The sequence below is a fragment of the Ptychodera flava genome, chromosome 5 (assembly GCF_041260155.1).
Source record: "Ptychodera flava strain L36383 chromosome 5, AS_Pfla_20210202, whole genome shotgun sequence".
NCBI lineage: Eukaryota > Metazoa > Hemichordata > Enteropneusta > Ptychoderidae > Ptychodera > Ptychodera flava.
In genome coordinates this window covers 25,373,639-25,386,402 of record NC_091932.1, presented here as the reverse complement: position 1 = coordinate 25,386,402, position 12,764 = coordinate 25,373,639, and the positions used below count along the sequence as shown (strand labels likewise).

At 39.4% G+C, this 12,764-nt stretch overlaps 1 protein-coding gene across 2 annotated transcripts; it reads left to right on the top strand.

The window, feature by feature from the left end:
• The first annotated feature begins 631 nt into the window (after positions 1-631).
• Positions 632-9,326, top strand: LOC139133358 (tetraspanin-17-like). Of its 2 annotated transcripts, XM_070699917.1 has the most exons (4): positions 632-1,577; positions 6,235-6,733; positions 7,035-7,125; positions 7,936-9,326. In XM_070699917.1, the coding sequence occupies exons 2-4, from the start codon at positions 6,250-6,252 to the stop codon at positions 8,246-8,248; spliced, it is 888 nt and encodes a 295-aa protein (XP_070556018.1). In that variant the 5' UTR covers positions 632-1,577; positions 6,235-6,249; the 3' UTR covers positions 8,249-9,326. The 2 variants fall into 2 exon arrangements, with proteins under 2 accessions (XP_070556018.1, XP_070556017.1); XM_070699916.1 differs by lacking the exon at positions 632-1,577 and having other exon boundaries at positions 6,202-6,733.
• Positions 9,327-12,764: the final 3,438 nt, after the last annotated feature.

Below are 12,764 nucleotides of genomic sequence, written 5' to 3'. Positions count from 1 at the left end.
ACAATTCATCAGAGTTCAAACGACTCAACAAATATATATATGCATACACGGTTCAACTCTGGGGTTTTATCTGTTAAAAAGCTGTTATTGAGTTAATATTCAATCTAACCTCAAGCTTCCTCTATCTGTATCACGCATATACTGATAGTTGACGTGTTTACCGGGTCGGTGTCCTCATTTATACTGTTTACATAATGTGAGTGGGAGATGGCTGTTCTTGCTCATTGAAAATATAATAATTCACTAACTTCTCCCATCATCATGGCTACTGCTTTGACTTTCCTTGTGTGATGTTGCACTGTGTATGACCCACCATTCGTCGAATTTATTTGTGAACAAGTGAGTTATGAGTAATTCCATTCGTTTTGCTCAAATGTCAAGTTTCGACGCGCTGACCGGGCTGAGTTGAGAGACCAGTCCTGCATACGACTTTATCGAACACCTCTATCAGCATTTTTCTTGGCAACCAAGCATCCAGATTTACAATTCTCTCGGCATATAAAAAAGAATTGGCGACCGTTGACCTGAGAACTCTGAAGGCGTGTGGCTTAGGTTGTCAGGAGAAATCAACGGTCCAAATGATAAGCGTCGACTTCCTATCGACTACCTGTTGTTGACATTATCTGAATTCAAACCATCAAGGTCAAGGGAGAAACTTCCCCGATATGCTGACATTCTTACGGATGTATAATAAGTCTTGTCCGGGTTTATTTACCCATCACAATCTCTGCTTGAGTGGCTGTACTTTGGCCCGTTTTCGTCGAATACATCCTCGTGTGTGTTGTGCGACGATATATGGTATCGTTCTTTCTCGCACCAAGGATAATATCAAGACCCAGAGTCGGGCTTGCGTCAAGATGTTGACACGTCTGCGCACTTCAAAAAAGGAAATGTGACGTGTAAGCCAGTTTATACATAGTCACTCGAAGTCACGAGACTCGAAAACCAGACAAGCAAGTGTTTGATGAATGTCAACAACCACACCTTGGAGGACTTTGTAAATCTTCGAAGGAATATAAAGCCATACAATATTCATGTTACAAATTTTAGAACGTTGGAGACGGCGGAACAGTCCACGATAAACGACGTTCGTATGGCGCTGTAAAGATTTGAGGTATGATAAAGAAGGTGGCATATTCGGTTGACCCGTGCGTTCGAGCGTTATACAAACACAAATCAAGCACTTTGTCATGAATTATGACGTTTATTATATGCGTGATATGTTGGCAACGCCTACTTGTGCATAATCAACAGAAGAAGAAACAACTGTAACAAGTGGACGTTGTCGATGTATTTCGCTTCGTGAAATGGAAGCTTGTTTTTAAATCTGGCGGGATAAGACTCCTGACGGCGTGGAAGACTACCACTAAATCTAGATAATCAACATCGAATTCGACTCTTTTACTGTTGTTATCTGACCGGGGAATATTTTACCAAGTGGTCCATATTTTGTTCCCTCTGCCGTGACAAAATACCCGTATTATGAACAGCCAGTCACACAATAACCCTGGGTACATACCGGACTACTTCGAAAGCTACCAGTATACGGAGCAATACCAGAACGGACGATACAGCAGGTTGGTATATAGATGCTCTTCTTAACAACTGATCTCGTCAATCCGTCAAAAGGTATATAAATGTTGACGAAAGGTCATCTCAATTTACAACTCGCTGGACTCAGTGCCGTGGTCGGCGGCGTTGGAATTATTACCGTTTGTCAATATTTAACGACCAGAGCATGCATAGGTAGTATATAGTCTAAACATATATATGTGCTTCACAAAACGCGCTCTATATCGCATCGGGTCCAGTGTAAACAAACAGTTACACAAAGCTACATATCACAGTCTATTTCACTTGTTGAAATTCTGTGTCTTCTTACATATACACAGGTCTTCTTTCTTAACACACTTTAGATAACACACAGTATTCTCTCCGGGTAAGACTGCCTCGGCAAGCATCGATGCAACTTTGGCTCTGGTCCATTACGGCCGTAGACATGCCTAGAAACTGACTCATTCTAGGCGAAATGTTAAAATGGCGACGTCACCAGAAAACCGGACGCTATACGTCGAATATCCCTGAAAATAGTTTTCTTCAGTTCGTCAGGGATCTTTGTTCGGTAGTTGGGGTCAGACGACATTTTCATCGTCACCTTGCAAGCATGGAGGGATGGAAGTTGATATCCAAGTTCCCGAATTATCGCGTGTTTTTTTCCGAACAACCGCGTCATGCAATTTCAGTGAACGGAAAATCCTTAAAAACCAGGCTGTGAAAGAACTGTAGCTTGAGATCACTTGATTTTATCTGGGTTTCTGTTTTGGCTGTCAAAATTTGTGCGAATGTTTTTTATTACAACTGATGATTTCAATTGGTTTTCAAATCGTATTTTTTTATACGAACAGTTTGCTTGCTCCAACTGTGTAACAGATGCACGCTCACATATATTTGTCTCGGTCGGGCTTACGCGGAAATCGGTGACAGTAATGCCATTCATTCTATGGAAGTTATAAATCACAACAGAATTAGCTTGGCTGACATTTACATAGTCTCAAACCTCAGCCGTGGTGCAGCTCTATTTGTTTACGTCAGCGGTCCGGAATCCAAGACGATTGATTGTACCGTAAGCGAACAAAATCGGTAACTTTTGATAACATCTCACTACTTATGTTTCTTTAAATAAGCGCATTTTCATCTTCTCCTCCCTTAAATATGTCAAAATGCAAACTATCGTGACAACCTTTCCGATAAAACGACATTGTTTTAAATTTCCAATTTTATCGATGACGAAAGCATTGTAGTCTGGCAATACAACACTAGATATTACATGCAGTCATTTTGACATGATTTTAGGAATTTTACGTACTAAACAATTATACTTGAAACTACAACACTTATGTAAAGCGATTCAAAATGGAGTTTTTTTAGGTAAGAAAATATTCGACGACAATCAGACGCCTCCCTCTCCTGTCGCTTGATCTGTCACGTCTTTGTTTAAACGTGATGCCGATAACGTGAGACTGACCAAACACGGCACTGTAATTTTACTTTTATTGAAAATAAGAATTAATCGCTTCTTATCAATGATTAATCTCTGCGTCTCTGCTACAGGACGGGCACGTGAACCAGTCCAATCAACGTATGCGCACTAAATTTCAGTGGACATATATTCTCCTCGTCTTTGAATTTAAAGCATCAAATTTATTACTTAACAGCTTGTAGAAATATGCATACTGATGTTATAGACCCTCAATCTCCACCAAGATGACTCACTTCGTAAAATGTCAACCCCGTTTTCCTCGTAAACATAGAATTTTTATGTAACTCTATCTCCGTTTCCGGCTTAACATGAAAAGTGGCCTGTCCATTATTTTGTCTTGTTGCTTTGACAACCAAACCCTCGCCAACACAGGCCTTGCTGCGTGTGGTGACGATTCCAGTAGACTGAAAAATCGTTGTGATTTTGTTCTTTCTCTGTCGTATGTTTGCATAATCTGTACTGACATATGCAGACAACATGAGTGCTCGATCGATTTTCGGACATGTTTTGGTGGACTCTGCTGTTGGTACGCTGCGGCGAGAGCGATCTTTTCCGCTCACACCTGACCGTTGTATAACAGTGACGTCAAGGTCTTTGCCGGTGCTCATATGTTGCATTGTCGTTCAATTAGGCCTAATGAAAACACCCAAGGAAATGAGTACACCGTGTACATTATATATGACATGACCAAATAGAGCATTTTAGCGAGTGTTTTTGTGTATGAAATAATTTATTCTGATGATTTGGCGATATTCCATTTTGATTTGGGCGTGGTTGGTACCTATGCTATTGATAGCGTGTAAAATTTGATATAATATTCAATGTACTGAGTTTGTGAAAATCAGCCGACCAAACGGACAGCTGCAGTGTGACGCGACTCTAATTGTGATTTCTGTTGGTAAAGTAGAAAATGTCAAATTGTCAGGGTGGATGTATGTTGAATTCTGCCAGAACAAAAAAATCAGACATTTAGCACCTGCCAAGGACGCAGCATATTATTATCACTTTTAAACAGCTAGCGTCTGCATTGCATAAGGTGTCATCGGTGTTCTTTGTGTCGTTCACACTGAGCAAAGTGAAGTGGCGCCATTGTGAGAACATGTGACCTGAGTAGAGTGCGCACCCACACATTTCATGACTCATTAAAGGCGGAGCCTCCCTTTAAAAGGACGCCAAGTTATGGCGGCGTTCATTGTGTAAGTGGACACCAAACAGCCAACACACAAGCACATGCTCCAGAAAATGCAACTTTTTAGTTTTCCCCGGCCGCAAAAAGACAGACAGACTGCCAAGCGGTCAGCGCGAAGTTGCTGCCGATCGAACTCTGTGGTTATATTCAAAGTCGAACACGACTGGAAGACAATTTTTAGGAAATTCAAGCGTTTGTGGTGGGGAATCAATGACTGTTGGCGATTTGAACCGACCGTCAATCAAAAGCTTGCATAAACTCTGTTTGCAGGATTAGCAAAATGTGACAAAAGGTTGAGATCAGTTTGTGTAATCAATGTTATAGAAATCAAACATCGTACTGGCCAAGCGTTTGACTGGGAGGAGAACTCCACTAATGCGAGAACCTGGGATTGAAAGTGCGGCTTTAAGCATCTTGGTGTTACTTGCATATAGAACTCTCACGTCTTCACGGAAAGAAGTGCCTATTCCTTGAAGGTAGAAATGAAAGCATGATCATGATGTCGTGAAATCAAATGAAACTGATATGTTTGACGTCTTCTCTCAACACAGAGGAAAGTCATCATGTCGTATGTATGTATGTATGTATGTATGTATGTATGTATGTATGTATGTATGTATGTATGTATGTATGTATGTATGTATGTATGTATGTATGTATGTATGTATGTATGTATGTATGTATGTATGTATGTATGTATGTATGTATGTATGTATGTATGTATGTATGTATGTATGTATGTATGTATGTATGTATGTATGTATGTATGTATGTATGTTGTATGTATGTAGTAGGTATGTATGTATGTATGTATGTATGTATGTATGTATGTATGTATGCATGCACTATCTATCTATCTATCTATCTATCTATCTATCTATCTATCTATCTATCTATTTATCTATCTATTTATCTATCTATCTATCATTTCTATCTAATTACCTAATCCTTTCAACACATTTAGGTGCTTTTGTATCTGAAACTGTTGAAGGTTACACTACATACAGAGTACTTGACATTCTTGCTATTAGAATTATCCAATGTATTCATTTCACAAAGTTTTAATGACTAGTTAGCCCTCCCTTGTATGACTTTGTGATGATATGTTACATTTTGACAGCGCCTTTAAGCAGGCAACACGTAAATTTCAATTTTATCTTTTAAAATCACTGCTGTGGAAAATATGCTTAAACTTTTGACATAAAGAATAATAAACTTTTCAGAGTATGGTGTGCGCGGTAACACATTTCAAAGGCAATGACCCGGCATGTACCTGAGGGCGGTTTTAGGGAAGTGCGAACTCAGGGTGTATTCAGGAGTCAAGGCGCAATATTTGTTATTGCTGAGATCTGAACGAATAAGAACGTTTCGCCGCAGGTTTCCTTCACAGGGTACACTATCACTCGGGTAATGTAAACAAGGATATTTCAGAATATGATTGGCACTTTGTAGTATCTGTAAGGTCATGGTGTTTGAAGTATATCGGACCTAGTCCATGCAAAAAGGGAAGTCCCTTCCAATGTCACCGCCCTCTGTGTTATCACTAACTTTGTTTGTGAGTGATATCAGATCGAGGTCGCCCACCTCATGACCTCTTGTCAAGTGTATCCTAAACATGGGTACACTGGATTAGACTTCATAAAACTCGTCTGATTTCGTGGGGAGACAACGAAATGTGCATTAATTGTGATCGAAACGTAAAAAATGCTTTGTTAGAAGACAAGCCGACGCATGCGCATTCCAAGAAAGACCGTATGAAATACAATTTGTTCACCATTACAAGAGGTTCACAATCACTTAAAATACTTGATTATTTAATATGCCGACTGACGAGGTCCTACTGTAAAATATCGAAAATAATTCCCTTTACAATTTTTTTGTCAATTTTTGAATTTGCTTGAGTTACGTTTCCCGCCCCATTTAGTGAAAATTTCTCATTTAATAATGATTAGGTAGTACCTGAGATTAATAATATCGTTGTTTTTATATCTTTCACAAATTATAGGCTAACAATCCACCCATGCCTGCACAGCACCCTGCCCAACGGCAACACCCGCCACCATCTCGCCGCCGCACCCTGCCAAAACCGCGACTGGAAAGCCGTGCAAAGCGCAACCAACGTCGGAGTGTCGGGCGAGTTAACTCGTGCGTCAAATACAGCGTGTTCTTTTACAACCTTCTGTTCTGGCTAGTCGGGACGGCCCTGCTGTCTTTTGGAATATGGGGACTGGTGAGCAAGAGCGCCGGCATCGAAGGCATCACCGGTGGATTCATCGATCCAATGTGGCTGATCACGATTCTAGGGGCTTTCATCTTTCTGTTGTCCACGGCCGGTTGCCTGGGCGCACTCCGCGAGAACACCTGCCTCTTGAAGTCTTTCTGCATCGTGCTCACCATTATCATCGTGGCCGAGATTGTACTGGTGATACTGGCGTACTTCTACCGTGCTGAGGGACAGAAGATTGTCAAAAACTGGATAAACAAGGCTATCCTCGACTACATGGGTAAGCGAAAACAATAGTGAGGAAAGGGGCCGTCAGGCTGCAAGAGGCATTGTAACATATTTTGGCATTACAGCAGTACCTTGCTGTTTGCTATAATAATCTCATCATTAATATTTCTTCCTATTTCTTAATATCCGAGTCTCCATTTTCCCTGAATACAAAAATTTACCGACCTTTATGCTTTAGTTCGGAGACACTTCTCCAGAAAAAATCCTGATAATCTTTGTTTAAAAATGCCTGATATGCAATCTTGCTTACGCTGCATTTGACCAAATTGCTGTTTTCATAAAATTCTTTCCAGATGACCCAGACACACAGTTTCTGCTGGACTCGATGCAGAGAGATATGAAATGTTGTGGTGCCGATGGACCCGACGACTGGGACACTAATTTGTGAGTAAATATAGAATTATTCGAAAGTGAAAGACTCAAACCTTTGCCTTAAACTTTCCTCAAGGAATCTTTCGACCATTCTCTTTCAAAATCAAGAATGAAAATCGGGGTCACTGTGAAATTTTGGTACTAGAAAAACACATTACCCAAAATTTACTAGTTTTGAAATTCAAAATGGCTGCCGTGATCCCTCTGTTAACTGTATGGAGAAAAGTAGAATTTTGATTTCGAAAATACTTAGTGAAAGTTTTTCTTACAACAAGCGCTTTAAGGTAGTATGCACCTCGAAAGTGAAAGACTTAAACTTTTGCTCTAACTTTTGTCAAGGGATATTTCAATCATTCTCTTTCAAAATCAAGAATAAATATAGGGGGTCACCGTGCAAATTTTGGTATTAGAGAAACAAATTACCCAAGATTTACCGATATTAGAAATTCAAAATGACCGCCATCCCTGTGTTAACTCTATTGAGAAAAATAAAAATTTTCGATTTTCAAAAAACTAAGCCGGTTAAAAGTTTTCTTTTACCAAGACTTTAAAATGAACTCCCACATGTGGTATATCAGAAGAGAATTGTAAAAGTTTGGGGGTCCGAATGTCTGTCCCCGAGGTGCATTCTACCTTAAAATGAAGCCCCAGAAGTGGTAGATCAGAACAAAATTGAAACAGTCTGAGATTCCGAAAATCTGTCCTCGAGGCGCATTTTACCGTTGCATTTAAGTTTTCGTTTCAGTAAATGTGAGTGCTTCTTCCTGGCAGTATGAGAATCCGAATCTTTATTATCGCTTTCGATTGCTTTTTCTATTGCAGGTATTTCAACTGTTCATCACCAGCTGTGTCCAAATGCGGCGTGCCTTTTTCCTGCTGCATTTTCCCGGAAGGCAGTATGGTGATCGACTATCAATGCGGGTATGGGAAGAGGCTGGTTTCCGGCGCCGCGGCAGAGAGTGAATATGAAATCTACAAGGGTGGCTGTGTGGCAGCCATTGATGATTGGTTGACCCAGAATTTGATTATTGTTGCCGCAGTAATAGGCTGCATAATACTGTTCCAAGTGATGGCCCTGAGCTTTGTTAAGTGTCTAGTCGGGGATATCAAGGCTATTAAGGCCATGTGGACGTAAATTACATAGAGAGAAATGTAAAATGTGAAATCTACATTATTTTAAATATTCATGACAATTTTTTTCTGTTCTCCGAGGGAGGACTAGATCTTAATGAGTGTTTTTAGCTTTTGAAGTTTATTTTTCATTTACAGGCTGAACGTTTTTTAATGTCACGTTGTCATGGCAACAGCATTGTTTACTTTACTTGTAATAGAAGTAATCAGGATGAAACAAGTTTAATGTTAAATAATTGTAAAAAGTTTAATAACAGAAGTATGATGATGTCTACACATTAATCTGATATAAATCTCACATATCCACGAAAAAACTACACCCAAACACTGACACTTGTTAACTAATTCAACAAAGAGCACATGGTTGTATATTTAGTTTTGAATACTATAATTGAATGCACCTACAGAGAAACTGTACCGTCTTGTAAAAGACTGATACCATTATGGCAGTCTTGAAGGGGTAGTTCCCAATCCCTGGTTCTCGCATTAGTGGTTCTTGACATTGACTGTTTATGCGATTTAAGTCCCTTGTTCTCCTTTGAAAGTTGGGCACAGTTAGTCAATTTGCTCAGAGATAAATGGCTGGTGCAGAACCTGACCTTTAAGGTCTTCGTTGGAGGAAAGCGACAACTCCTCTGTGACACTATGATGAAAAACAAACAAACAAACAACAAAAGATAAAAAAAAAAAACTTTCGTAGTTACTGTCTCTGTGGAAGAGAGCAACACAAGTTTCGAATACAAAGGTCGACGACGATGCATTCATTATTGGTAGAAAAGTAGACAGGTTGAAGTAAACTGAGACATATCATTTTCGTGTTTTGTACTCAATCACGCGTTAAAAAGAGTAAACATATTTTGTAAAATACCATTAGAAATTGTAGACAGACAAACAAAAGTGCAATGAAAGTGCCTTGCAACTCAATTGCTTTTTATGGAGTAGATTCCATCATTCATGTTTCTTTCATATAATATAGTTTCTTTTTCTTTTACCAAAGCCATGTCGAAATACATGCATTCAACCGGTCATGATCGTCTGTGTGACGCTATAATATTAAATATGGATTACAGTTCTGGCCTGAATTCATTTGTCACCAATAAACACTGCATACTATTGTGCACGTCGTGACGTACCAGAAGAATTTAATACTTTATAGGAACACGTTCGTCAGGGATAAGCTTAAGAAGAAAATATACTTCACCTGTTTTCAGGAACAAAAGCACAATGGAATGTACTACAAAATACTACATCAACACGAATTTTCTTTCAAATTTGATGTCTAACTTTATTTGTGAATAATTCCAGTCGCTGTTAAAATTGTCGCACAACAAAGTTTGTCCTATATACGAAAAGCGATTTGCTTGTCAATGCAGGCAACGTATAGTGCTCAATGCATTTCTGCTTGGCGGTAATACTGAGAATCTAGGAACTTGTAGTTGTCACTCTACAGGCTGTTTCATGCGCTAAGCAATTATCAGATTGATGATTGCTTAGCGCATGAAACAGCCTGTAGAGTGACAACTACAAGTTCCTAGATTCTCAGTAAATATATATATATATATATATATATATATATATATATATATATATATATATATATATATATATATATATATATATATATATATATACATATATACATACATACATATATTATATATATATATATATATATATATATATATATATATATATATATATATTATATATATATATATATATATATATATATAAGAAACTGTAGGAATTCAGGTGATCCCCAGTGGAGCGTGGAATGGGGTGAAGATAGAAGAAACTTGGGTTGAAACACACTACCACACCTGGTTGTTAGGTTCCAAACGTATTTATTATACCTCAAAACACAACGTTTCGCTCTAAATTTAGAGCTTCTTCAGGTGTTTTCTACAATAAAAAGTACGAACATGAAAATTACAATGGTTGAATTGTATAGAAAAACGAGCAATGTAGAGTTATAAGTCTGTGAAAATCTGTAAATGTACATAAATGAAAGGAGAGAGACTAACCTCGAGGTTGTGAGTACGGTCAAAACTGTCTGGACCTACGCCGAGAGCTGGAAATTGGCGCGCTGAAGTCCAGGGGGGGGGGGGGTACTTTAAATACTCCAAAGCTCGTATGTGGGGCGCTGTTAAATGCTATGTAAATTTTGGGCGAATGTTTAGGCCAGCTGGAGACAGTGTGTCAAGTTTTTGATCCATTGTGATTCTAAATGTTTGCGTAGTTTGTCATCCTGTTTATTGACTTGGATGATGCCAATTATTGAAACATCACTGATACTGTGTTGATCAGAATTAAAATGTATGGCGACCGGGTATCTTTTTTATGACGCACTGAGGAGAGGTGGTTATTGAAACGAAGTCTGAGAGATGTTTTAGTTTCCCCGACATATTGTTTATGGCAGCGTTGGCATGTGAGGAGGTATACGACGTTTTTGCTGTTTGCAGCTGATGGCATTTCTGATTGTGTATGTTTTCTTGTTGACTGTGCTTTGGAACTGTGATGTATTAAGGGTATATTTGCAAATGTTGCAACCCCTCGTAGATTGACATTTGGTGAAACCGGGGCTGGATTCACCGGCGTTGTTAATATTCGAGCGGACAAGGAGGTCTTTGAGGTTAACATTGCGTCGGTATGATATAATTGGCATGTTAGGGATGGCTTCTTTACATCTTGATGACTTATGGAGTGTTGGGAGGTTCGAGGACATGATGAATTTCAAGTTAGGGTGACGGGGATTATATGTCGAGACTAGTGGGATTCGACAGTCTCCCTGTTTGTTTTTGTACTGAAGGAGAGCCGGCCTAGGGATTGATTTCGCTCTATTTATTTGTTCTTTGACGAGGTTGAGAGGGTAATCCCGTTCAATCAGCGATTGTTGTAGAATGTTGAGGCGCGCATCACGCCATTCTGGCTCCGAACAAATGCGACAAATGCGTATTGCCAGCCGTAGGGGACACCTAGTTCATATGTCTGGGGTGTGCTGACTGAAAATGTAAATATTGATGGGTATCAGTTGGTTTTTCGTACAAGTCTGTCATGATTTTGCCATTGTCATCGGTGTGGACTCTAACATCTAAGAATGGAATGGAAGTTTGAGAGTACTCCATGGTGAATTTTATTGTTTTGTGAAATGAATTGATGTAATTAAAGAATTCTATGATGAAGTTCAGATTTGCCGTAAACAAACTAAATATCATCAATAAATCTATGCCAAAACCAGGGTGACACTGTACTGAAACATGCAAAATGATTGCGTAACTGGGGGCAATTTGTTTGTGTTCAACAGTCAACATTATTTGCAGATTCACGGCACAGCCATGGGCCAGAAAATGGCCCCCAGTTACGCAATCATTTTCATGGGTGACCTGGAGAGCAAACTACTTAAGGAGGCATCCAGTACAGTGTCACCCTGGTTTTGGCATAGATTTATTGATGATATTTACAGTTTGTTTACGGCAAATCTGAACTTCATCATAGAATTCTTTAATTACATCAATTCATTTCACAAAACAATGAATTCACCATGGAGTACTCTCAAACTTCCATTCCATTCTTAGATGTTAGAGTCCACACCGATGACAATGGCAAAATCATGACAGACTTGTACGAAAAACCAACTGATACCCATCAATATTTACATTTTCAGTCAGCACACCCCAGACATATGAAACTAGGTGTCCCCTACGGCCTGGCAATACGCATTTGTCGCATTTGTTCGGAGCCAGAATGGCGTGATGCGCGCCTCAACATTCTACAACAATCGCTGATTGAACGGGATTACCCTCTCAACCTCGTCAAAGAACAAATAAATAGAGCGAAATCAATCCCTAGGCCGGCTCTCCTTCAGTACAAAAACAAACAGGGAGACTGTCGAATCCCACTAGTCTCGACATATAATCCCCGTCACCCTAACTTGAAATTCATCATGTCCTCGAACCTCCCAACACTCCATAAGTCATCAAGATGTAAAGAAGCATCCCTAACATGCCAATTATATCATACCGACGCAATGTTACCTCAAAGACCTCCTTGTCCGCTCGAATATTAACAACGCCGGTGAATCCAGCCCCGGTTTCACCAAATGTCAATCTACGAGGGGTTGCAACATTTGCAAATATACCCTTAATACATCACAGTTCCAAAGCACAGTCAACAAGAAAACATACACAATCAGAAATGCCATCAGCTGCAACAGCAAAACGTCGTATACCTCCTCACATGCCAACGCTGCCATAAACAATATGTCGGGAAACTAAAACATCTCTCAGACTTCGTTTCAATAACCACCTCTCCTCAGTGCGTCATAAAAAAGATACCCCGGTCGCCATACATTTTAATTCTGATCAACACAGTATCAGTGATGTTTCAATAATTGGCATCATCCAAGTCAATAAACAGGATGACAAACTACGCAAACATTTAGAATCACAATGGATCAAAAAACTTGACACACTGTCTCCAGCTGGCCTAAACATTCGCCCAAAATTTACATAGCATTTGAC